Consider the following 27,904-nt stretch of genomic DNA (forward strand, 5'->3'; position numbering starts at 1 on the left):
TTGGTCATTAATATGGTCGAATCTGGAAACTACCATCTCGAAAACAAAACGTTTATTATTAATCGCATATACCCTGACTTTGCGTGCAATGAACGCAAGAGAAGTAACACAATTTCACCTGGTTAATATTGCCTGCTAACCTGGATTTTTTTAGCTAAATATGCAGGTTTAAAAATATTACTTCTGTGTATTGATTTTAAGAAAGGCATTGATGTTTATGGTTAGGTACACGGAGCAACGACAGTCCTTTTTCCACGAATGCACACCGCATCGATTATATGCAACGCAGGACACGCTAGATAAACTAGTAATATCATCAACTGTGTAGTTAACTAGTGATTATGATTGTTTTTTATAAGATACATTTAATGCTAGCTAGCAACTTACCTTGGCTTCTTACTGCATTCACGTAACAGGCAGGCTCCTCGTGGAGTGCAATGAGAGGCAGGTGGTTAGAGCGTTGGACTAGTTAACCAAGGTTGCAAGATTGAATCCCCGAGCTGACAAGGTAAAAATCCGTCGTTCTGCCTCCGAACAAGGCAGTTAGGCCACCGTTCCTAGGCCGTCATTGAAACTAAGAACGTGTTCTTAACGGACTTGAATAAAAGGTGTAAAAACGAAAAATAATAGGCGAAATCGGTGTCCAAAAATACCGGTTTCCGATTGTTGTGAAAACTTGAAAAAAATTGGCCCTAATTAAAATCGGCCATTCCGATAAATCGTCCGACCTCCAAATTTTACTATTTGTATTAATTTGCATCACTGTCAATGACACTTTTATTTTGAAGACAAACCACAAATTCCACTATTGTGCCTAATCTTTATTGTAGCTAGTTTCACAACACATAAACCGGTACAGTAGAGCCTCACTAGCCAGATGAGGCTAGCTGGCTGCTTATGACTTTAGCTTTGGGCAACAGGGTTAAGTAGCAGGCTAGCTATATATTTTCATGAACTGAAGGTCAATTTCAATAGGCGAACAACAAGTGGCAACCTAGCTAATACTTACTCACAAAGATTCCTAAATCATTGCTAAGAATAATGAAATGACTGCAGTTTCTACTGGGCATAATTTTCAGGCTGGTTGTATTGGTAATAGCTAGGTACCAAGATAAAGCTAGTTACCCCAGAAGTTGCGGTCGAAGAAATGATGCTTTATTACCAACGCGGTATTGTAAACACATCGTTTGTGGCCAGTGTTTGCAGAGTTTGTTGTACAGCTTTGACAGTGCTACTGTATCTTTTTTGACACGCAAAGACCCAAACGGCGTTCAATAGTATGCATGTCGTGAAGCTAATAGCAGTGACGCCATTACTGTGTAAATCCGGTAGGGCAACATCTGAAAAATTGCGCACTTGCTAGTGTGCACCGGTGCTCGACCAGTCGGCGAAAGCCAACATCACCCATGACAGAGAACAGTTGATTGTCAAGGACAATGAAATCCATGATCTTGGCTTTAATGGATTTCGCCTTAGCGTTGTCTTGCTGGAATTTTCTTACTCTTTCAAATGACTGCTCGATCCACACATCAGACATTGTGTGGGCTAGGTTAGGAATGCAGTGTTGCATGTGTAACGCAAAATAGGTACGTTACCTTTGACATCGGTTTTTAACATCGGCGTTAAACTAGACAGCCGATACCGATGTTGGCATTTTTAGCATATCGGTTCCGATATGCTCACCGATATATCGTGTATCCCTGATTTGAATGGTAAATGGGAACACAAAACCTACAAATCATGAACTGATAGCATACAGATATGATGCCTTCATATTGTACTTCCAAGGTAACTTTCACAGGCCAAACCTCTATTTTTTTATTTTACTTGGCAAGTCAGTTAAGAAAAAAATTCTTATTTTCAATGACGGCCTAGGAACAGTGGGTTAACTGCCTGTTCAGGGGCAGAACGACAGATTTGTACCTTGTCAGCTCGGGGATTTGAACTTGCAACCTTCCAGTTACTAGTCCAACGCTCTAACCACTAGGCTACCCTGGAATTCATGTGTAGTCACTCTCTTTATTTAGCGCTAACGTTTAAGCTCATGTAGGACAAGGCTTTCCCTTTAACTGTGGAAGTGGAATCAACCATTTTGTGTCCACACCCTCCTCAGAAATGCCATTATTCACTGAGCTGTGCTGCAGCAACTACACAGGGACATTCCTCCTCAAAGTGCTTTAACAGGCCCTTAGACTCCTCATAAGCACACACTATTGAGCAACTATACTCAAAGTTCTCCTCTGACACAGGTTTCTCACCTTGTGTGCTTGAACCTTTCCACAGAATTAACCACTAATAACTGATAGAATACAGTACGCTCTGAGTGTATATGTAAATGTTTACTTTACTACTCTATGGGCCTGTGTCTGCTCATGTTGAGACCTGCCCCTTTTCCAGCTCAGACCATAGAAAAAGGCCAGGACAGCAGCCAGCCAGCCACAGCCCGCTCTACTCACTCTGCCGGAATCTCTCAGGAATGCTCGAAAAAGCACTCTGAAATCTCTGTCTCCAGTGGAGTCCGCCTCGCTAAACAAGTAAGAGCTAATGGCAACCTGTTTTGAACCTGCTTTGCAGAGCACCCACATGCTGATTCTACAGAAAACAGTCATAATATAGACTACTACTGTTCCACTTGCAAGGTTGTAAAAAACAACTAATATCAGGAGTTCGACACTAACTCTTTCCACTGGTGATAGTTACTATTTCAGTTCGTGGCACCAGCACACATTTGTTTATATAAAGGGAACACTAAGATAACACATCCTAAATCTGAATGAATAAAATATTCTTATTAAATACTTTTTTCTTTACATAGTTGAATGTGCTGACAACAAAATCACACACAAATTATCAATGGAAATCAAATTTAGCAACCCATGGAGGTCTGGATTTGGAGTCACACTCAAAATTAAAGTGGAAAACCACATTACAGGCTGATCCAAATTTGATGTAATGTCCTTAAAACAAGTCAAAATTAGGCTCAGTAGTGTGTGTGTGGCCTCCACGTGCCTGTATGACCTCCCTACAACGCCTGGGCATGCTCCTGATGAGGTGGCGGGTGGTCTCCTGAGGGATCTCCTCCCAGACCTGGACTAAAGCATCCGCCAACTCCTGGACAGTCCGTGGTTCAACGTGGCATTGGTGGATGGAGAGAGACATGATGTCCCAGATGTGCTCAATTGGATTCAGGTCTGGGGAACGGGCGGGCCAGTCCATAGCATCAATGCCTTCCTCTTGCAGGAACTGCTGACACACTCCAGCCACATGAGGTCTAGCATTGTCTTGCATTAGGAGGAACCCAGGGCCAACCGCACCACATATGGTCTCACAAGGGGTCTGAGGATCTCATCTCGGTACCTAATGGCAGTCAGGCTACCTCTGGTGAGCACATGGAGGGCTGTGCGGCCCCCCAAAGAAATGCCACCCCACACCATGACTGACCCACCGCCAAACTGGTCATGCTGGAGGATGTTGCAGGCAGCAGAAAGTTCTCCACGGAATCTCCAGACTCTGTCACGTCTGTCACATATGCTCAGTGTGAACCTGCTTTCACCTGTGAAGAGCACAGGGCGCCAGTGGCGAATTTGCCAATCTTGGTGTTATCTGGCAAAAGCCAAACGTCGGGCCCTCATACCACCCCCATGGAGTCAGTTTCTGACTGTTTGAGCAGACACATGCACATTTGTGGCCTGCTGGAGGTCATTTTGTGGGCTCTGCCAGTGCTCCTCCTGCTCCACCTTGCACAAAGGCGGAGGTAGCGGTCCTGCTGCTGGGTTGATGCCCTCCTACGGCCTCCTCCACGTCTCCTGATGCACTGGCCTGTCTCCTGGTAGCACCTCCATGCTCTGGACACTACGCTGACAGACACAGCAAACCTTCTTGCCACAGCTCGCATTGATGTCCCATCCTCGATGAGCTGCACTACCTGAGCCACTTGTGTGGGTTGTAGTCTCATGCTACCACTAGAGTGAAAGCACCGCCAGCATTCAAAAGTGACCAAAACATCAGCCAGGAAGCATAGGAACTGAGAAGTGGTCTGTGGTCACCACCTGCAGAACCACTCCTTTATTGAGGGTGTCTTGCTATTTGCCTATAATTTCTACATGTTGTCTATTCCATTTGCACAACAGCATGTGAAATTTATTGTCAATCAGTGTTGCTTCCTAAGTGGACAGTTTGATTTCACAGAAGTGTGGTTGACTTAGAGTTACATTGTGTTGTTTAAGTGTTCCCTTTATTTTTTGGAAGCAGAGTATATATATATATATATATATATTTATTTTATTTATATAATTGTCTATATTGTATAATTGTGACTGACCACCTGGATTTGGTCTTATGTAGCAAAATGTGAAATGGTGTCTTTTTTACATTGGATAAAAGTAGAGACTCAAAATGGTATAAAACGAGCTACAACATGGTATTTTATACACTGCATGAGGAACGGGAAAGTCATTCTGCTTTAAAAGTTGATGAACTTGTAAATTCACTTTTGAGAAAACCTTTGAATGTTTTGGTATCTAGTGAAGAGCTCTTCTTTGTCTACAACCATTCTACATTGTTCACGCTATCTTAAGCTTTAGCCCCACCCATCTCGCTTCGCTCTCGGAGCGCACACTTGACGCTTTGGCTGATGATTTGTTTACCTCTGGATAACATGAAAACTGTCTAACCAGCTCAGCTCACCTTTTTGCAGATAATTACTGACTAGCATAAGACATATAGCTAGCTAGGTAAGCAACAATGAACAACGTGTCAGCAATGCCACAGTGCTGGAAGCTAACCAACCAGGTCCAATGTTAGCTAGCTAACATTATGGTATAACTAGAAAAGCAAACGGCTCTGGAAAACAAATAATGTCAGCTAGGGAGCCTGCTAGCTAACAATACACTTTAGCTTGAAATGAAACCACTTTGTCAAAATTAGAAATGTGTAATATCTGAAAATGTAGCTAGCTAACACTAGACCATCTTAACTGAACACATCACGCATGATGGATGTGTCTCCCTGTCAGGAATGCCATACCACTGTTGCCCTTAGTTTGAAGATGTAATCTGGAGACAGGTGTTTTCTCCATCTCTTTAGCTATCATACATTAATTCCAATGTTTTCAAAACTTTATTCTCCAGAAAGGAGAGCACCACTACAGGTTGAAAAAAAGTTGTGTTCGACAGGATTACCAACACAGACTGACGAGCTCAAATAGACAGAAGCCTTGAATATGGCAGACCAATGCGAACTCCTCTATAGGTATGTCCATCCCACTCATTAACTCAGCCAATCATGGCTAGTGGGAAGGTTGCTCACTTTTTCTGTGGCTTAACCAACAAGGCTCATAATTTACTAATTTTACTCATATTTACAGATGGCATACACATTTGTTTGTATAAGTTCACATGTTCGAGAAGGCATTTCTGCCAAAAAACGCATTTTGATAAAAAATATTTTTTACATTCAAACAGCTCTCCTGTGAAGTTGTGACGTACACCTAGTTTCCTGAATTGGGTCACAATTTATAATGACCTTGTCCGTGCCTCATAATGTGCCTGAATTCAATTTTAATTAATTGCCTTACAATCTACCTAAAGACAGGTAGGCTATCATTGGCATCGCTAAGGCCTACACAACGTGGTAGACATAAGCACTATGTGCACTGCACACACAGAGCTCGACATTCAGGTAAATTTGCCAGTGGCACACCAGGCCAGTGCAAAAAAGCTACTGGCCCAAATAATAATCTGAGCAACAACCAGCTGTTTGAGAGCTGCGCACTCTTTCTGCCCGACAGATTATCTATAGGCTACACTGCAAGTGTGCAGCGTGCATGATAACAAAAAACTTTACGAACAGCTTCGGGAATCCTTCGGATTTAAACAAAAGAATTACCCCAATATTCTTTTCACTGGCCCAAGCGAACTACTTGGGGATGATCAACTGGCCTGGAGTGTTTCCAAAACCTCCCGGGCCAGCAGACAGCCCTGTATGTCTAAACCTGATCACATTTACATTTTAGACATTTATCAGAAGCTCTTATCCAGAGCGACTTACAGAGCAATTAGGGTTAAGTGTCTTGCTCAAAAGGCACGTCGACCGATTTTTCACCTAGTCGGCTCAGGGATTCGAACCAGCAAACTTTCGGTTACTGGCCCAATGCGCTTAACCGCTAGGCTACCTGCCGTCCTTTATTCCCGTGCCGTTGTTGCCTCTTCAGAAAGTTGGTTTATTTTTGGTCAATTGCACATTACTTTTTGAATATGCAAATTCACGATCATAACAAAACGTGAAACTAACAGGACCAAGGGAAGGAAAAAAATAATCACTGGCACTGTTGTGACCAACTGGTCAAATGGTCGCAAATGTGACTGTAGTCGCAGTATCGCACCCTGACTATTAGATTAATTTCCTGAATAGATCCTGAGTTCAAGGGGCAAAACTTTACAGCCATATAGAAGGTTTTATTATTATTTGACCGATAGTTGTTTTTTTTCTCCTTAATTTTTTTTGTTTACATTTTCCACAGTGCTTTCAGGTATTCACTCTCGAAAATAAAATATTTTAAATGGAAAAACAATTAAATTGGATGTTCTAAGTCCACAACAATGCTTAAACCACATCAGGAGACCACTTAAGGTCTGGGAAATGTTTTCGAAATATAGATATAGTCATCCTTTAATTCCAATGTGCACCAAGCAAAAGGCTGTTATTTAGTGCTGCTTTTGTGGTGCACATGTGATGGTAGAGTATGCTAAACAAATACCTACTGGATTGATGCAAATAATCATATTCTGCCAGGTATGATGAATAGGCTATTTTGTAGTTAATTGAAAATGTCACCAGAAGATTTTTCATAAGCATCGTCGCTAACGGCTACACTAAGTGGGAGCGCGCACCACACCTACAGACACCACCTACAGACACAGGCGGGGGAATTCTTGTTGCCTCTTCAGGAAGTTGCAGGAAACACGAATCACTGATGCATTCTGTTCATGTCTTATGATAAACTTGGGCAAATTAAAACATGTTCAATACATTTAGTTCCCTACTGAGTGCAATACATTTTTTAAATAAATAAAATAAATAATCCGTTTTAATGTCTGGACTGATTCCATTCACATTCTCCGCATTGCAGATTTTACAGGGAGGGCCCTACATAGTCTTTCCATATCAAGAGTTTAACTGTGTGTTTAGAGGGGGAAGCAGTCAACGTCAGCAAAGTCCCACTCACATATGATTGGGGTATGTGAAGTATTACAGGGCTAGGCCGCTGGCTCTGTCCACTCCTCACACTCCCTGGCTCTGCCCCTGTCCTGCCAGTAAAGGGATAAACCAGTATGGGTGAGAGGGCTAGCCGGAGACTGACCCCACTCCATCCGCTTCCTGGTTTACACATGCTGACTGGGCATTTCCACAGCAGAGGAGACAGACATCAACACTGTGTGTGTTTGTGTGTTGCTTCTCTCACGCAGGTCAGCGAGTCTATATTCCTGTGCCAACTGGAGACCAGCTTCCCGACTCAACCAGTGTCCTGACTCAAGCAACTCAAATGTAATTATAAATTATTAAACTATTTCAATGCATTCATTCAATCCATTTAAAAAAAAATAAAAGGAAAGCAAGCCAAGAGAGACAGCCGGGGGGCAAGGAGTTGAGAGACCTTGGGAGGAGCCAGACTGCTGAAAGGGGAGAAAGAGAAACTATGGCCGACTCGAAGCGCTGTCCCAAGGGAAACTGACGGCCTTTCTTAGAACAATAACACCTTATAGAGTTTACTGCTGACTTGCATAGCTCACACTGTTGAAGCTGAACAAACAGCAAATGTAGCAGATACAGAAAACACCTAACTTTTATTGCATATTTGGCCACTATTTCCAACAAACTGAGAACAAACATATTGAGGAAAGGAGTTTCTTCCATTTTCTCCTTGGAGGGCCAAAACAAACTGATTTCAGTAAGACTCTGAGGTGACAAAATTGCAAACAAGGTGAAGACGTGTGACAGCACTGCCAACACCCAAAACAGTAACACCTCCACCTGCACAGAGCATAGTTGTTGATTATAATGCACTTCAGCAACAGCTCAAAGAACCCTGTCATATTGGCGTTGAGTAAAGACCAATTCCTTTCTAAGTGCCTCTGTGACGAAACATTTTCTAACAACTTCCGGGGGCAAAGTTCAGTACAGGAATATATCCTTCCTCACAGCTTTCAGACTCCTTAGTGAATTATCTATCTCACTACTCTGGATTACAGTCAGGAGGGATGGAAGAGGAAAGAGCAGCCGTTCTGTGACTTCATCACAAAACTTTAATAGAATTGATATATATATATATTTTATATAAATAAAAGATGTACAATGTATTCCCAGAGGGTCGCACAGAGCACATACGTAGACATTTACACTCGTACCCGTATATGGGCTGAAAATGGCAGATTAAGGCACTGATAAACGCCAAAAGGGGAACACAGTAACATGCTATAAATGACATCAGAGCTCTGGCTCTACGCTTCACAACGCTGTATGGGTTTTGACTGACAGCCATTCTGAACTTGAGCACCGTGTGCGACAGGAAGATGCCCCCAGCCCTCACAGTAATTGGGCAATTTTTGCAAATGTTTTGTTGTCGGAGTGAGAGAAATGCTGAAAATTAAGAGGACTCAATCTATTTTGAAAGAGAAGGCATTGATGATTATAATAAATACTGCTTTGATGTCATACAAGCAAGCCAAAACACCAAATGTGCACTTCAAATGTCCATATCATGAAACTCATGACATATACAGTGTCAACGTTTATAATCACTATGTTTGATGTACAGTTACAAGGCGACATTTCATGGGTTGTTCTGAACAGAATGAACCTGTTTGTCACAGACCTGAATGCACTCCTTTCTATACGCACCAAAACGATGATCTGTTACCCTGAATTGCATTGTTAAAGCCTAACACTGTAATATTCTATTTTAGAACTTAGCTAGTCATGTTGGCAATTGAACAGGCTTTCAAATGATGCACACCTGACACAGACAGCGTTTTACAAAATTGACATTGTGTAAACGGTAATTGTGTGATGCCGGGATGCAGGGTTGTGTTCCAAACAAAACAACGACAAGTGTGCTTTCTCCTCAACGGCACAGCTAGGAGCAAAGAAAAAAAAACACCTTTTTGTCGGAGACTCTTCTTTCAGTCATAAAAGTGCATTGAAATGACTTAGGAACTGTGCACACTTGGAGACACTAATTAGTCCTCTCACTCAAACCCTTGTCATTTTTGGTCTTATGTTGCACCTAACACACCTTTTTCAGGAATATTATTATCATGGTACTGAATGTATTGAGATTATTTTCAGATTTCGTTAAACAAATGCGGCAAAAAATACAGTAAATGTCAAATGTACATAAAATCAACAGTAACATTTGAATTCAGTGTTGTGTCAAGCGAACTGTTGTGCCCTCACCTTTGGTCTAATAATGTTCCCATAATCGCCTAACTGTTCCCTTCTCAATTGTTACCATGGTTATGCATAGGCTTTACATATTTATTTTGTAAGAAACATTTGAAGTTAGCCCTATCCATACCGGCCAAATCCCACGAGAGCAAAGGGTTAAGGTATTAATTTAAAAAAACACTTGTTTCCAAAGTGGTCCTCAATGGTAAAAACTAGCTTGATGTAAAAGTTGCAATGAGTACTATGACAACTCCATTTCACGGTACATTAGAAAGAGAATTGTGTGCATGTCTTCAACTGGAATGCAAGATTTCCTGGTGCACCAGGGTTTATAAGTCCCAAGTCTGCAACCAGCAGTCATGATTGTTTGTTAAAACCGGGAACACGGCTCATGTTGCAACGCCAGAGTTGTCAGCTTGATTCCTATGTGGCCCTTTTTGTTACTGTACCTGTCAACCGGAATTCTCATAATATTGTCTAAATAGGGAGAGGCTCTGCTCACCTTGACGAAGTTGTCAGGGAAGAGTCCCCTCTTCCCATTGAGGTCTCCCTCCATCCATCCCTCCTCCTCGATCCTGCGGACGTTCCTGATCACTTCTCCCAGCCTCAGGGTCAGCTCATCTTCATGGAGGGCTTCGTACTCATACTCCACCACAACCTCTACTGGAGAGATGGAGAGAGTGATGGAAAGACTTACCATTAGAACAATAGAGATTGCGAGACACATTGTTTTGACATGTAGAGGCAGGACAGTCCTGATGTCAAATCGAAGTCTGGTCCTTAAGACTTAAGCCTTGCAACAGCTAGCCTATATGGGGGCATCACTGCACACAACTCATGATTGCAATTGCTCATCCTCGCTCTTCACTCAATATTGACACCGATCATCCCTGCATGCTTGAACATGATGCGGATGAAGAATGTTTTTGCATTTAGGAGGGTCAACAAAGCAAAGCACATTTTTGGGAAAACACAGATGCATCAAACCACATAACCTACTATGGTAAGAACTCTTTAGGTATCTGCTACTTTCTGCTAAACCAATCCAGTCTAGACCACCTTGTGACTCAGTGAGGCTCAGTCAATACATTGACCACGCTCTCAAAACGAGTAACCGGCCTTTAGACTGTCTGCCACTTCTCCATCCAGTGATCATCGTCAGCCGACCACAGCACACCAAAACAAGCCTTGGGAAAGAGAAGACAGTCATCTACTAGATGACAGACTTGTAGATCCTAGCCATGTCATTTTGTCTACAGTGCCCTGGGAATGGGCTATATCTAGCGACTCAGTCATTCACATGCCTGAAACCAAACCGATTGGTTGTTCGCTCACACACAGACACAATCTCTGTTGACCACGGTTATTTACATAGCGATGTGGGAGATAAGCAAGCCACAGCGATACAGTGCAGTACAGTGTACTAGCCAGTCTCCTTGTGGCAACAAAGGAAATAAGGTTACAGTCAGAAAGAGAGATTGTTAGACTTAGTCTTAAACTATCGGAGAAAAGAGCCATTTGAAAGATATGCTTAAACTCTGACTAAAACCCTACAATAAGCAGAGACGAAATCCTATAACTGGAAGTTGAGAAAATATGAAGAAGTAGAACTACAGATGAAAATCTTACAAATGGAATTGTATAAGAGACCGATGAGAATCTCATAACAGCCTACTATTGCTTCCTCTCAGAGGACACCACGTCTGGATCAATGGGACCAAACTATCTGTTCTCCATCATAAACAAGAGCTGTTAACTCAGAGTGAAATCCTCTCCTGTGACCCTATTCTGTCATCTGGCCCACTGTTGTTTGCATTAGAATGATAGCTAGTGTGTTAGCCCAGTCAGCCACTGCTGTTCTGTCTGATGTGTCCTGCCCTCTCAGTGTCGGAGGCCATGATGATGTGGAGGAGGAACAGCTGGCTAGTCAGGGCAGGCCGCTTCTATAAATATAGGACTACGCAACAGTTTGTAGCCCAATGAGCATCCAGCGTGCCATGTTAGTCAGGAGCAGTGTTGTGCTAACCTAGCCAACACACATGGGACCATTAGACAACACAGCCAAGCAGAACCAGAAGAACAAAGAAACACCATTCCAGCACATCAATGAGTCAATGGTGCACACAGACGCGAAAGGCTGTGAGAATATGCACGCGCACCACACAGCAGTGTAGCTGGCAACGTCTTTGGCTGAGCCTCGGTGCCAGCTGAGGCGTAGTTTAGCACTAAACCACACACTGGGCAGCAGCACACACACACACACACACACACACACCAACCAAGCTTACTGCAGCAGAGGCTTGCTCTGTGGCTCTGCTCCTCTATCATCCTCGGTGTTGGCCCAGCAGCCTGGGCCTGCGCCAGGGAGAAATGAACCCTAATCGCAGATCCAAGATTTCCCTACCCGGATCCAAACCCTCAACCATTACGACTTGAAAACACCAGGCTGGACTGGGACCAGTCTGTGGGAATGGAACGACTACCAGAAAGATCCCTCAGCCTCTTTTGCCTGACGACGCAAACGGAATTCTTCCGTAGCTCTGTTTGCTACATACTTCAGTCTGAGACTGCCATTGTTGAAGTAGTTTGTGGGGACGTCATAATGGAAGGGTGTTACTCAGCGATTGGATCATCTCTAACCAATCCATTCTAGATATCATAGGGGTGTTACTCAGCGATTGGATCATCTCTAACCAATCCATTCTAGATATCGTAGGGGTGGTACTTAGATCCAGACAGGAGAAGAAACTAATGTCTGTGGGCGTGGCATAGTGTTTGGCCAGAGGAAGGAGTTTGGGGAGCCAGGCAACAGCCTCTTTTCCTTAGGCTGCCACCAGACACTCAGATCCTCATCCTCACTCAGGCCTGTCAAGGACACTCTGCTACTTCACTGACACACAGAGACAGAGAAAGAAAGAAAAAACTCTCGCTCCTTAAATGATCCATGCCATCTATTCCCCTAGCGTCGATCATTTGCCCAGGCACAACAGATAAGGCTATTTACTTCTCCTTAAACTAATCTCTGTAAGCACTGCGCTTCGCTTCACCACAACACATTTATGGAGGTCCCCTGATGGGAGGGATGAGTCCCTAATTTCTGTCTGTGTAACAACAGGATGAGATACCGTCTGACTGTGGCCAGTGGTAAACAATGCCCTGCAGACAGACTGCTGCATATAATCGATGCGGTGCCTGTTAATTTATCATCGAATCACAGCCTACTTTGCCAAACGGGTGGTGATTTAGCACTGTCGTTACACCAAACTTAACCATAAACACCTTTCTTTAAAATCAGTACACAAGTATATATTTTTAAACCTGCATATTTAGTTAATATTGCCTGCTAACATGAATTTCTTATTATTAGGGAAAATGTCAGGGTATATGCAGCAGTTGGGGCCACCTTGCGTGTCGCAAACTATGTGAAGTCCATTTATTCCTAACAAATACCGTAATTAATTTGCCAGAATTGTACATAATCATGACATAACATTGAAAGTTGTACAACGTAACAGCAATAATAATAATAATCCCTAACATAATAACCCACAGAAATACGAGCCTTTGGTCATTGATATGGTCGAATCCGGAAACTATCATTTCTGACTTAGGGATGCCACCCGTTAGATAAAATACGGAACAGTTCCGTATTTCAATGAAAGGATAAACGTTTTGTTTTCGAAATGATAGTTTCTGGATTCAACCATATCCTTGACCAAAGGCTCTGTGTGTTATGTTATAATTCAGTCTATGATTTGATATTTGATAGAGCAGTCTGACTGAGCGATGGTAGGCAGCAGCAGGCTCGTAAGCATTCATGCAAACACTTTCGTGCGTTTGACAGCAGCTCTTCAAGCATTGAGCTGTTTATGACTTCAAGCCTATCAAATCCCGAGAATAGACTGGTGTAACCGACGTGAAATGGCTAGCTAGTTAGTGGGTGCGCGCTAATAGCGTTTCAATCAGTGACGTCACTCGCTCTGAGACTTGGTAGTTGTTCCCCTTGCTCTGCAAGGGCCGCAGCTTTTGTGGAGCAATGGGTAACGATGCTTCGAGGGTGGCTGTTGTCGTGTTTTCCTGGTTCGAGCCCAGGTAGGAGCGAGGAGAGGGACGGAAGCTATACTATTACACAGGCAATACTAAAGTGCCTATAAGAACATTCAATAGTCAAAGGTATATGAAATACAAATGTTATAATAGGAATTATGACTATTTCGCTCTATAACAACTACAACCTAAAACTTCTTACCTGGGAATATTGAAGACTCAAGTTAAAAGGAACCACCAGCTTTCATATGTTCTCATGTTCTGAGCAAGGAAGTTAAACGTTAGCTTTTTTACATGGCACATATTGCACTTTTACTTTCTTCTCCAACACTTTGTTTTTGCATTATTTAAACCAAATTGAACATGTTTCATTATTTAATTGAGGCTACATTTATTTGTATTGATGTATTAAGTTAAAATCCAGGCGGCAGCGTAGCCTAGTGGTTAGGGTGTTGGACTAGTAACCGGAAGGTTGCGAGTTCAAACCCCCGAGCTGACAAGGTACAAATCTGTCGTTCTGCCCCTGAACAGGCAGTTAACCCACTGTTCCCAGGCTGTCATTGAAAATAAGAATATGTTCTTAACTGACTTGCCTGGTTAAATAAAGGTAAAAAAATAAAAATATTTAAAAAATAAGTGTTCATTCAGTATTGTTGTAATTATCATTATTACAAATTTTAAAAAAATGTTTTTTTTTTTTTTTAAATCGGCATCAGCTTTTTTTGGTCCTCCAATAATCGGTATTGGCGTTGAAAAATCATAACCGGTCAACCTCTAGTCTGAACCCAGCTTCATGGCCTGCTGAGCCTACAAGCCTTTTCAATGTAGGCTACACCACTGCTAATATAGATAAGTGGTGGGTAAATGGAGATTCACCGAATGGGGACACAAGCTGCTTTAATACCACCATGTTTTGCCTCCAAGTGCCCTTTACCAAAGGCATCCTCGTTGACCTATAAAAAGGGCTAAATCATCTCCGTTTTGTCTTAGATCGTCCTGTGTTGACTCGTTCTTTTTCTGCCAGAGGAATGAGACAAAGAAAGCACTCTTGGTTTTTCCTCAGGATGAAATCCCTTCCTAAAAACATCACAGCACATAGGTTTTTAGTACAACTGCATGGCCATCTATTCCAGTACAGTAGGCTGGGGGCTTTCTGAATACTTCCATTCAGGTGCCATGTTGACCAGTGGGTGAATCTTCCTTCCAGTTCTCTTTCATGAGATTTGAAGGAGACCTGGGCTGATAAAACAGGTCCAGGAGCATAGGTCTACTTTACAAACAATATGGAATACTTCAACCTGCTCAAAACATCTTAGTTTCTGTAGGGCTAGGGCGCGGACTGCACACACCCAGCTGGATTTAAAGCACATGCTCACAGTGAGAGAGAGGTCCAGACTAGCTGTGCCCTGCGTGTTACTGGAACAAAGTGGGTCCGCTGATTAATGAAAAAACACCACTGGCACGTCCAAGACAGGAAGAAACACTTTAGACAACTATATACAGGGAAAGATCACACCAATCAATACTATGAAGCCAAGAAACAATAGTGAGAGCAGCCAATGTTGTTGAACAGACAATGGGGGGGGGGGCATCAGTACAGTAGAGTCCCAATGTAGCTTGAGGCCATGCAACCAATGTCCTGTCGACTACTCCCACTGCTCCAAGCCTGGATCTACCAAAGCCCAAAACCAATGTCCTGTCGACTACTCCCACTGCTCCAAGCCTGGATCTACCAAAGCCCAAAACCAATGTCCTGCTCCAAGCCTGGATCTACCAAAGCCCAAAACTCCCACTGCTCCAAGCCTGGATCTACCAAAGCACAAAACCAATGTACCAAAGCCCAAAACCAATGTCCTGTCGACTACTCCCACTGCTCCAAGCCTGGATCTACCAAAGCCCAAAACCAATGTCCTGTCGACTACTCCCACTGCTCCAAGCCTGGATCTACCAAAGCCCAAAACCAATGTCCTGTCGACTACTCCCACTGCTCCAAGCCTGGATCTACCAAAGCCCAAAACCAAGCCTGGATCCAAGCCTGGATCTACCAAAGCCCAAAACCAATGTCCTGTCGACTACTCCCACTGCTCCAAGCCTGGATCTACCAAAGCCCAAAACCAATGTCCTGTCGACTACTCCCACTGCTCCAATCCTGGATCTACCAAAGCACAAAACCAATGAACCGCCAACAGCCAGGCCAAGTACTAAACCAACTGCAACATTGGAATGTGATCTTTTTTTTTCATGGAACACTTGTAAGTTGTGTGAGCATGCCAGCATCCCTCACAGATACACAGGCTACACAAGACAACCCTTAGATTAATTTGTGATTCAGATATCCATTCAGTGTCGTGCTATGCTTCCCGTTGCTGGCCTGTCTGCCTTTGACATGCCTGTGCATTAAATGGCATACTATTGAGGATTTAGGTCAGAGGGGCTGCCAGGCTGACAATGCCTTAGTCAGAACATATACAGTACCATGGGATGGCTATTGGTCCGCGGTCATTGAGGATCAGCAGGGGAAAGGCTTCAACCGACTGTGCTTCAAATTACCAATAGGCTTTTCTGCTGAAGTGGCCCTCATTATAGACATAAATTATATTGAGACAAATGTCTGAAAGCATGGCTTTACAAAAATAGTGTTTTGTCATGATAGTGAGCTGCCGTGATTCAGATGACAGACTGTGGTCACATAGCCTGGCTTGCCTCGCTAACCAACTGTTGTCTACACAAACATATCTTAAAATGTTCTTTATCCTACAGTGTACGGTACTTGTGTTTTTGATGGAAAGTCAGTCCTGCAGAAGGCTAGTTAAAATGTCTAACAAAGAGGGCCGGACAGACTTAAAGCAGAGAAAGCTTTCATGTTGGGTTGACTTTATGAGAGCCATATCTCTGCTGCTAGATTACTGTGTCATTAGAACAGGACCATGGCTTCCACTCTCTAATCAGCATCCTCTCCCACTCAGGGGGAGACAGGCAGGCGACACACACACACACACACACAGCACCCCACAGGTGGTAGCCTTGTAACAAACTGACCTAAGAGCATACCCGTTGAAATAGAAGTGAAGCCCTACTTGAAGTGAAAGAGGAACAATCTTGAATACTACTAGCATCATATAGCCTATCTTTGGATACAAAAGATGACTGAAACGTTTTTTTTAATTAAACATTTCAGTTGCTTTCACACACATTAGCACAATAATAAAGGCATGCCATGTAAAGCATTGGTTTGCTTCAGTTAGGCTGAATGGAGTCTACACCATTTGCAACTGGGTGTTGAGTCCAAGGGCCCCACTATAAAACCAAAACAACACATTCTGAAAGTCAAGCCTGAAGCATTCTGCTCCATACAAGGTCACCAAATAAACACAGGTTTGTTTCTCTGTAAGTAGAGTGGGGGGAAAGCCTTAAACTCAGAGCACATTCCAAGACAACTCAACATACAACACTATTAATAACGACAAGTAAGTGTACACATTCTTGTGAGTCACCATTATTGGCAAACATAGGAATAGATCTAACTAACATAATAGGGAGGGTAGGACTAGGCTATATGCTAATGATAAATGAAGTGGAGACTAAGGGGAGAGACTGGGCTCAGTAACTCACTCAGGCCCTTTGGCAACAGAAACACACTGTGTCACAACAACACTTAGGGGAGAGTCAGCAATAGAGATGATCAAAAGCTTTGGGATTCGTTCCACAGCAGTTTCATAAGGGAGGCACTTAGAGTTTCTCTCTCTCCCATTGCTCAATATCCTCCAGTTCTCTCTGCTTATCTGTCTGTGTATGTCTTGGGAACTAGCCTGTGAAAATGCTTTTTAAAAAAAAGTGCTATTTGAGAAAGGAGATGTTTATCAGACAATGGGATAAAACATCATCCAAGACAGCCAGCCATGCAGGCTGGGTCATTGGTGGATGTTGTAAGCTAGGCAAATGCCATGACCTGCAATTTCAGATTCAATTGATTGCTAGTGACAAGGGTTTCCCCCCCCCCTGGACCAATCCCAATGTTTAGCCGCTGTCCAGTAATACTGATTGAGAAGCTTCTTTTATGATGCGTCTGCCAGTGGCCGACAGAGCAGAATGAGGCCCGGTTCATGAAGACCGCGTTTTGTTTCCAAGAGAGGGACGTTTTTGAAACACAAAGCAATGCATTACCAAGGGGGCTGAAATCATAGTAATGGAAAAAGTAGGTACAATCAGATACAATATTCAACGGTCACTTGCTTCATATACAACAGGTGTAGACTAGCAGAGTAAAAAAGAAAAAAAAACATGAAATGAAAGTGACTGTGAATAACAAAAAAATAAAAAGAGTAAAAATAACATGGCTATATATAGGGAGTAGAAAATACAATAGCTGTATACAGCGCATTCGGATAGTATTCAGACCACTAGACTTTTCCACATTTTGTTACGTTATGGTCACTCTGACAGAGCTCCCGAGTTGCTCTGTGGAGATGGGAGAACCTTCCAGAAGGACAACCATCTCTGCAGCACTCTATCAATCACTCTGTAGCGATCCACCAAACAGGTCTTTATGGTAGAGTGACCAGACAGAAGCCACTCCTCAGTAAAAAGGCACATGACAGCCCGCTTGGAGTTTTCCCAAAAGGCACCTAAAGGACTCTGACCATGAGAAAAAAGATTCTCTGGTCTGATGAAACCAAGATTGAACTCTCTGGCCTGAATGCCAAGCGTCACGTCTGGAGGAAACCAGGCACTGTTCATCACCTGGCAAATACCATCCCTATGGTGAAGCATGGTGGTGGCAGCATCATGCTGTATGGATGTCTTTCAGCAGCACTTAAAGACTAGTCGTCAGGATTGAGGGAAAGAATAACAGAGCAAAGTACAGAGAGAGATCCTTGATGAAAACCTGCTCCAGAGCGCTCAGGACCTGAGACTGGGAGCAAAGGTTCACATTCCAACAGGACAATGACCCTAAACACACAGCCAAGACACCACAGGAGTCTCAATGTCCTTGAGTGGCCCAGTCAGAGCCCGGACTTCACCCGATCGAACATCTCTGGAGACCTGAAATTAGCTGTGCAGCGATGCTCCCCAACCAACCTGACAGAGCTGGAGAGGATCTGCAGAGAAGAATGGGAGAAACTCCCCAAATACAGGTGTGCCAAGCTTGTAGTGTCATACCAAAGAAGACTCGAGGCTGTAATCGCTTTACTCAGTACTTCAACAAAGTACTGAGTAAAGGGTCTAAATGTGGTATTTCACAGTAAAAAAAAAAGGTTTTACATTGGCAAAAATGTCTACAAACCTTTTTTTTCTTTGTCGTTATGGGATATTATTTCATCCATTTTAGAATAAGGTACCAGAGGGAACAGTCTGTGGCTGGAGTCGGACAATGTTTAGGTCTTTCCTCTTGACACCGCCTGGTATAGAGGTCCTGGATGGCAGGGAGTTCGGCCCCAGTGATGTACTGGGCCGTACGCACTACCCTCTGTAGTGCCTTGGTCGGATGACAAGCAATTGTCATACCAAGTGCTGATGAAGCCAGTCAAGATGCTCTCAATGGTGTAGCTGTAGAACTTTGAGGATCTGAGGGCCCTTGCCAAATCTGTCTCCAAAAGGCATTGTCGTCCCCTCTTGACGACTGTGGTGGTGTGTTTGGACCATGATAGATCCTTAGTGATGGGGACACCACGGAACTTGAAGCTCTCAACGTGCTCCACTACAGCCCCCTCATTGTGAATGTCCCCAGTCCCCCTTTCCTATAGTTCGCGATCAGCTCCTTTTTCTTACCGACACTGAGGGAGAGGCTGTCCTCCCTATAGGCCGTTTCATTGTCGATCAGGCCTACAAATGTCGTGGCGTCGGCAAACATGATGGTATTGAAGTCATGTGCGGCCACGCAGTCGTGAGTGAACAGGGAGTACAGGAGGAGACTAACCTGAGGGGCCCCGAGTTGAGGTTCAGCATGGCAGATGTGTTGTTGCCTACCCGCACCACCTGTGAGCAGTCCGTCATGAATTCCAGGATCCAGTTGCAGAGGGAGATGTTCAGTCCCAGGGACATTAGCTTAGGGATGAGCTTTGAGGGCACTATGGTGCATTCTGCGAAATGGAGTGGATTCAGGATGTCTGGGATGGTGTTGTTGATGTTAGCCATGACTAGCCTTTCACAGCATTTCATGGCTACAGATGTGAGTGCTACGGGTACAGGGACTATGGTGGCCTGCTTGAAACATGTAGGTATTACAGACTGGGTCAGGGAGACACCACTTGCCAGTTGGTCAGTGTTTGTTCTGAGTACATGTCCTGGTAATCCATCTGGCCCTGCGGCCTTGTGAATGTTAACCTGTTTAAATGTCTTACTCACATCGGCTACGGAGCACATGTTCACAGTCGTCTGGATCAGCTGGTGCTCTTACACATGGTTCGGTGTTGCTTGCCTCGAAGCAAGCATAGAAGGCATGTAGGTCATTTGCAAGCCCTGCCACATCTGAAGAGCGTCAGAGCCGGTGTAGTAGAAAACAATCTTAGTCCTATATTGATGTAAAAGCTGTAGTTATCCCATCTGAGACTGCTGTTCAATCAATGACCAGTGGTGCAGTTACAGAACACATTAGAGATTAACTAGTCAACATCCGGGAGGGGGTCGTAAGGTCAAGCTCAACTAAACTTGTCATAAGTTGGGCATTAAACATGTAGCCTAGTTGATCATAAAGCTTCTGTGACTGGGATTTCTGATTTTAACACCTTATAAAAGAGAAGTGTAGAGAGCCAGACCATGATCTAGTCTCATTACTATCTAGCCAATACCTAGGCCTAAACATTGACACCTTGATTACCTACTTTATTAGAAGCTGTTACATCCAGACCATTTTGAGTCGGACCATTGTGTTTACACAAATAGGTGCGCACGCGCACATACTTCCACGTCCAGTCTAGCTAGTCTGACACGCTGTATCCTTCCTAATATATATATTTTTTATTTTTTTCCTTTAGAGAGTTTCAATTTAGAATTTACATGCTGCTTGAGACAGAATGTACAACTGCCCCAGGGCCTACCCTGGCCTAGTGTAGAAGTGAAATTACTCAAGACGGACATTTTCTCAAGGCTGAGCCAGAGACAGCTGGATAGAAAAGACCTCCAGATCCAGATGATTGTTTCCCTCACTACAGTACTTCCTGGTCGGGCTCTGTTTCAATGTGTGGCTTACGTAACCAGTGATGTATAAAATTGGAGAGGGAGAAACAGTCAAGGCCACGAAGGCGACCTGCATGCCAGCCGCATTCTGAGCAGCTCGACCCAGGCTCCTCTAGAATGTAGTACACGCTCACACAGTATGCACACACACATTGACTGACTAACTGCTATCCACCATATCAGCAGAGAGGAAACTCATAACTTCATACTTTCCCACTGATCGGAAAAGCTGCTGATGTGTGTGTGTGTGGTAGTTAAATAGCAAAGTTAAAGTTGGAGGCCTGATACTTTGACTTTGCACAAGGTACGAGGTTAACTACACCTAAAGGCTTAAAGGGTAGGAAGCGATGAGTTTTTACTCAAAGTAAAAACACAGTGGGATCAAAGACTTAGTTATATTTTTGTGTTTTTACATACTGAATAATTGATTTCCGGATATCTGCGGAACTACCTACAATGCCTGTATGGCTCAGTAGGTAGAGCATGGTGCTTGCACATTCAGGGTCGTGGGCTCGATTCTCGGGGCACCCACACGTACAATGTCGCTATTTGTCAACGTCATATGGAGAACCAATGCTACCAAACAAAAATATAAAATGCAACAGTTCATAAGGAAATCAATCAATTGAAATGAATGAATTAGGCCCTAATCTATGGATATCACATACCTGGGAAGACATAGTTTGTGACAAAACTTCACATTTTAGAGTGGTTTTTATTGTCCCCGGCACAAGACACACCTGTGTAATGATCATGCCGCTTAATCAGCTTCTTGATATGCTACACCTGTCAGGTGGATGGATTATCTCGGCAAATGAGAACTCCTCATTAACAGGAATGTACACAAATTATAGATCAAAAAGATATTTGTGCAAATGGAACATTTCTGGGATCTTTTATTTTAGCTCATGAAAAATGGGACCAAGACTTTACATATTGCGTTTATATTTTTGTTCAGTTGAATTCCAACTGACTAACGTTAGCTAGTCCAAACCAAATGTTGGTGCTACTGAGCTACTATGTACTAGAGGTCGACCGATTAATCGGAATGGCCGATTAATTAGGGCCGATTTCAAGTTTTCATAACAATCAGAAATCTGTATTTTTGGGTGCCGATTTGCCCCCAAAATGTTTTACCTTTATTTAACTAGGCAAGTCCGTTAAGAACACATTCTTATTTTCAATGACGGCCTAGGAACGGTGGGTTAACTGCCTTGTTCAGGGGCAGAACGGCAGATTTTCACCTTGTCAGCTCAGGGATCCAATCTTGCAACCTTACAGTTAACTAGTCCAACGCAATAACGACCTGCCTCTCTCTCGTTGCACTCCACAAGGAGACTGCTTGTTACGCAAATGCAGTAAGCCAAGGTAAGTTGCTAGCTAGCATTAAAATTATCTCATAAAAAACAATCAATCATAAATCACTAGTTAACTACACATGGTTGATTATATTACTAGATATTATCTAGCGTGTCCTGCGTTGCATATAATCTGACTGAGCATACAAGCATACAAATATCTGACTGAGCGGTGGTAGGCAGAAGCAGGCGCGTAAACATTCATTCAAGCAGCACTTTTGTGCGTTTTGCCAGCAGCTCTTCGTTGTGTGTCAAGCATTGCGCTGTTTATGACTTCAAGCCTATAAACTCCCGAGAGGAGGCTGGTGTAACCGAAGTTAAATGGTTAGCTAGTTAGCGCGCGCTAACTAGAGGGACGGAAGCTATACGGTTTCACTGGGAAAGTGCCTATAAGAACATCCAATAGTCAAAGGTTAATGAAATACAAATGGTATAGAGGGAAATAGTCCTATAATAACTACAATCTAAAACTTCTTACCTGGGAATATTAAAGACTCATGTTAAAAGGAACCCCCAGCTTTCATATGTTCTCATGTTCTGAGCAAGGAACTGAAACGTTAGCATTCTTACATAGCACATATTGCACTTTTACTTTCTTCTCCAACACTTTGTTTTTGCATTATTTAAACCAAATTGAACATGTTTCATTATTTACTTGAGGCTAAATTCATTTTATTGATGTATTATATTCAGTTAAAATAAGTGTTCATAAAGTATTGTTGTAATTGTCATTATTACAAATAATTTAAAAAATGTTTAAAAAAATATAAAAATGTAAATAAAAAAATAAAATAAAAATCGTCATCTGCTTTTTTTTGGGTCCTCCAATAATCGGTATCGGCGTTGAAAAATCATAAATCGGTCGACCTCTACTATGTACGGTTGAAGTCGGAAGTTCACATACACCTAAGTTTCTCACAATTCCTGACATGTAATCCTAGTAAAAATTCCCCGTCTTCGGTCAGTTAGGATCACCACTTTATTTTAAGAAAGTGAATTGTCAGAATAATAGCAGAGAAAACGATTTCAGCTTTTATTTCCTTCATCACATTCCCAGTGGGTCAGACGTTTACATACACTCAATTAGTATTTGGTAGCATTGCCTTTAAATTGTTTAACTTTGGTAAAATGTTGCAGGTAGCCTACCACACGCTTCACACAATAAATTGGGTGAATTTTGGCCCATTCCTCCTGACAGAGCTGGTGTAACGGAGTCAGGTTTGTAGGCCCCCTTGCTCACACACATGCTTTTTCAGTTCTGCCCACAAATTTTCTATAGGATTGAGGCCAGGGCTTTGTGATGGCCACTCCAGTACCTTGACTTTGTTGTCCTTAAGCCATTTTGCCACAACTTAGGAAGTATGCTTGAGGTCATTGTCCATTTGGAGGACCCATTTGCAACCAAGCTTCAACTTCCTGACTGACGTCTTGAGATGTTGCTTCAATATATCCACAATTTTCCTTCCTCGTGATCTATTTTGTGAAGTGCACCAGTCCCTCCTGCAGCAAAGCACCCCCACAACATGATGCTGCCAACCACGTGATTCACGGTTGGGATGGTGTTCTTCAGCTTGCAAGCCTCCCCCTTTTTCCTCCAAACATAACGATGGTCGTTTTTGCCAAACAGTATTTTTGTTTCATCAGACCAGAGGACATTTCTCCAAAAGGTACGATCTTTGTCCCCATGTGCAGTTGCAAACCGCAGTCTGGCTTTTCTATGGCGGTTTTGGAGCAGTGGCCTCTGCCTTGCTGAGCGGCCTTTCAGGACATGTCAATATAGGACTTGTTTTACGATGGATATAAAGACTTTTGTACCCGTTTCCTCCAGCATCTTCACAAGGTCCTTTGCTATTATTCTGGGATTAATTTGCACCAAAGTACATTAATCTCTAGGAGACAGAACATGTCTCCTTCCTGAGTGGTGTGACAGCTGCGTCGTCCCACGGTGTTTATACTTGCGTACTATTGTTTGTACAGATGAACGTAGTACCTTCAGGCGTTTGGAAATTGCTCCCAAGGATGAACCAGACTTGTGGAGGTGTACAGTTTTTTTCTGAGGCTGATTTATTTTGATTTTCCCATGATGTCAAGCAAAGAGGCACTGAGTTTGAAGGTAGGCCTTGAAATACATCCACAGGTACACTTCCAATTGTCTCAAATGATGTCAATTACCCTATCAGAAGCTTCTAAAGCCATAACAATTTTCTGGAATTTTCCAAGCTGTTTAAAAGGCACAGTCAACTTAGTGTATGTAAACGCACACTGCCCTAACCCATCTGGACAAGAGGAATACCTATGTGAGAATGCTGTTCATCGACTACAGCTCAGCATTTAACACCATAGTACCCTCCAAACTCATCATCCAGGGTCTCGACGCCGCCCTGTGCAACCGGGTACTGGACTTCCTGACGGGCCTCCCCCAGGTGGTGAGGGTAGGTAACAACATCTCCACCCCGCTGATCCTCAACACTGGGGCCCCACAAAGGTGCGTTCTGAGCCCTCTCCTGTACTCCCTGTTCACCCACGACAGCATGGCCATGCACGCCTCCAACTCAATCATCAAGTTTGCGGACGATAGTACAGTGGTAGGCTTGATTACCAACAGTGACGAGACGGCCTACAGGGAGGAGATGAGAGCCCTCAGAGTGTGGTGTCAGGAAACTAACCTCACACTCAACGTCAACAATACAAAAGAGATGATTGTGGACTTCAGGAAACAGCAGAGGGAGCACCCCCCTATCCACATCGACGGGACAGTAGTGGAGTTAAGTTCCTCGGCGTACACATCACGGACAAACTGAATTGGTCCACCCACAGACAGCGTCGTGAAGAAGGCACAGCAGCGCCTCTTCAACCTCAGGAGGCTGAAGAAATTTGTCTCGTCACCAAAAGCACTCACAAACTTCTACAGATGCACAAGCGAGAGCATCCTGTCAGGCTGTATCACCGCCTGGTACGGCAACTGCTCCGCCCACAACCGTAAGGCTCTCCAGAGGGTAGTGAGGTCTGCACAACGCATCACCGGGGGCAAACTACCTGCCCTCCAGGACACCACCTACACCACCCGATGTTACAGGAAGGCCATAAAGATCATCAAGGACATCAACCACCCGAGCCACTGCCTGGTCACCCCGCTATCATCCAGAAGGCGAGGTCAGTACAGGTGCATCAAAGCAGGGACCGAGAGACTGAAAAACAGCTTCTATCGCAAGGCCATCAGACTGTTAATCAGCCATCACTAACATTGAGTGGCTGCTGCCAACACACTGACTCAACTCCAGCCACTTTAATAATGTGAATTGATGGAAATCGGTGTAAAGATATATCACTAGCCACTTTAAAACAATGCTACTTAATATAATGTTTACATACCCTACATTACTCATCTCATATGTATATGTATATACTGAACTCTATATCATCTACTGCATCTTTATGTAATACATGTATCACTAGCCACTTTAAAATATGCCACTTTGTTTACATACATATGAGATGAGTAATGTAGGGTATGTACTGTACTCGATACCATTTACTGCATCTTGCCTATGCCGTTCTGTACCATCACTCATTCATATATCTTTATGTACATATTATTTATCCCTTTACACTTGTGTGTATAAGGTAGTAGTTTTGGAATTGTTAGGTTAGATCACTCGTTGGTTATTACTGCATTGTCGGAACTAGAAGCACAAGCATTTCGCTACACTCGCATTAACATGCTAACCATGTGTATGTGACAAATTTGATTTGACTTGAACTTCTGACCCACTGGAATTGTAATACAGTAATACAGTAAATTACAAGTTAAATAATCTGTCTAAACAATTGTTGGAAAAATGACTTGTGTCATGCACAGAGTAGATGTCCTAACCAACTTGCCAAAACTATAGTTTGTTAACAATAAATTTGTGGAATGGTTGAAAAAACAGTTAATGACTCCAACCTAAGCGTATGTAAACGTCTGACTTCAACTGTACATCCACGAAGCAGAAACCCTTTACATTTGTGCAAAAAACTGCAAAACTGTTCCTACGTTTGGTAGTCGAATGAGCGAGTTGTAGTAGTTTGTCATTTGTAGCTAGTGAGTTAATACCCACAAGGACGACTCATTTGTGGCCCAAAAACGATAAGCAAGCTTTGAAATTGGAATGGTTTGTCTGGTTGAAGTGAGCATATTGGAGTATGGGAACCGTGAGCACGTCTACTGTACAAGGTGCTCAAAACCAGGTGCTGTGCCAAGCGTGAATGTGAACCCTGCAACCTATATTTCCTACCGATCGACCAGTACAACACGAGTGTAAATTTAATGTGGATTTACTTCACTATATTGCTATTGGATGAGCTAGCAGACTCTCCCTCCGAATGACTCTCCTCGGCTCTTCTTTCATTTTGGTAGCTAAACTCTGCCATCAAATGGGCCTCCACTCTCTCTACTTTATATTAGCTGGATTTTTTGTTGTTGTTGTGTTCCACTTGTGTCTTTGTAGAGCAAATTGTTTTGTGATGGTACTACGCAGCGTACAGACCCCCCTTGCGCACTCAACGTCGTCAAGTTTCCTTGTAGGCCTATTTGGCAGAGAAACTGAAGCCAGCTGTATAGCTTATTGGCAGTTTCTGTTTATGAGTCTTTTATTAAATTACGTGAAACAACGTTTGATTCTTTTCATTAAAATAATGCATAGCAATAGCCTATGATTAAAGGGCTCTACTGGGCTCTCAACATCATTACTATTATTCACATCATTACAATTTAATCAAGTCCCAATTATCAGCTTTGGTACTGACATCATTAAGCAGGAGTGAGGAGAGACATGGGTAGGCCTACTAACGAAAATTATGAAATTAGAGCTACTGAAATCCAATGTTTATATGTCCTCCAACATTTTAACAGTCTAAAAAGTCCATTTAATATAAGACTTCACAAAATCATCCCTGAAGACCATGGTCTGACAGAGCTCCTATTTGCGGGTCTGAAAAATGTTTACGTTTTCTAAAATAATTTCCTGCAATTCTACATAATGTCTTCATTCATGTAAAATCACATTCACATTTTTTAATACCACAAATTACAAGATAAAACTAAAGACCTATGTCTTAAACACAATCAATAGCATAGGCCAATGAAAAGCTACCAGGTCACCAATGACACAAGTCAGTAATCAGCCAGCAAAGAGTGAATACACTGAGTGTAGGCTTACAACACGAAGAGGAAATTATAGTCCACCAAATTCCCAGTGGCACTCACTTATCCAAGGTCCCAGTGACATCCCTGACAAGTAACGGAACCCGAATTTGGAAGAAAGCCAATGTTACCAAAAGCTATGTCTCGTTTACCATAACAATGACTTTATTATTCTTAATGACAGCATGCCCAAGGCCAATAACACGGTTGATAATCTGCTTCTCGATTTTATATTTTCAGAATTATAGAACTGCTATGATGCTGGCTGCGAGACTTGGCGAAGACCAACAACGGCGAGGAGGACTGGCATAACATTTACTTGGCGCTATCTCACCCCACCATTTGAAAGTTTCAGAAGTGAAATGAGAATGGAGCAGCAACTTTCCACAGCAAGCAACAGAATTAAAAAAAAAAATAAATCAAATCAAATTTATTTGTCACATACACATGGTTAGCAAATGTTAATGCGAGTGTAGCGAAATGCTTGTGCTTCTAGTTCCGACAAAGCAGTAATAACCAACGAGTAATCTAACCTAACAATTCTAAAACTACTACCTTATACACACACAATTGTAAAGGGATAAAGAATATGTACATAAAGATATATGAATGAGTGATGGTACAGAACGGCATAGGCAAGATGCAGTAGATGATATCGAGTACAGTATATACAGATGTGATGAGTAATGTAGAG

General features: G+C 42.9%; 1 protein-coding gene and 1 long non-coding RNA gene across 4 annotated transcripts in view; one reads left to right on the forward strand and one right to left on the reverse strand.

The window, feature by feature from the left end:
* Window positions 1-27,904, reverse strand: part of LOC123990807 (CD2-associated protein) — a 76,641-nt gene that overhangs the window by 43,724 nt on the left and 5,013 nt on the right. For 2 of the 3 annotated variants that reach the window (XM_046291690.1, XM_046291692.1), the window contains exon 2: window positions 9,947-10,107. In XM_046291690.1, coding sequence (XP_046147646.1) covers window positions 9,947-10,107 — 161 coding nt within the window. The remainder of the gene's footprint in view (window positions 1-9,946; window positions 10,108-27,904) is intronic. The other variant, XM_046291691.1, reaches the window with a different exon arrangement.
* Window positions 2,409-27,706, forward strand: LOC123990808. The gene is made up of 3 exons (XR_006830719.1): window positions 2,409-2,534; window positions 7,467-7,545; window positions 27,451-27,706. It is a non-coding gene; the product is annotated as an uncharacterized LOC123990808 (long non-coding RNA).

This window comes from Oncorhynchus gorbuscha, linkage group LG12 (genome assembly GCF_021184085.1).
Source record: "Oncorhynchus gorbuscha isolate QuinsamMale2020 ecotype Even-year linkage group LG12, OgorEven_v1.0, whole genome shotgun sequence".
Lineage (NCBI taxonomy): Eukaryota > Metazoa > Chordata > Actinopteri > Salmoniformes > Salmonidae > Oncorhynchus > Oncorhynchus gorbuscha.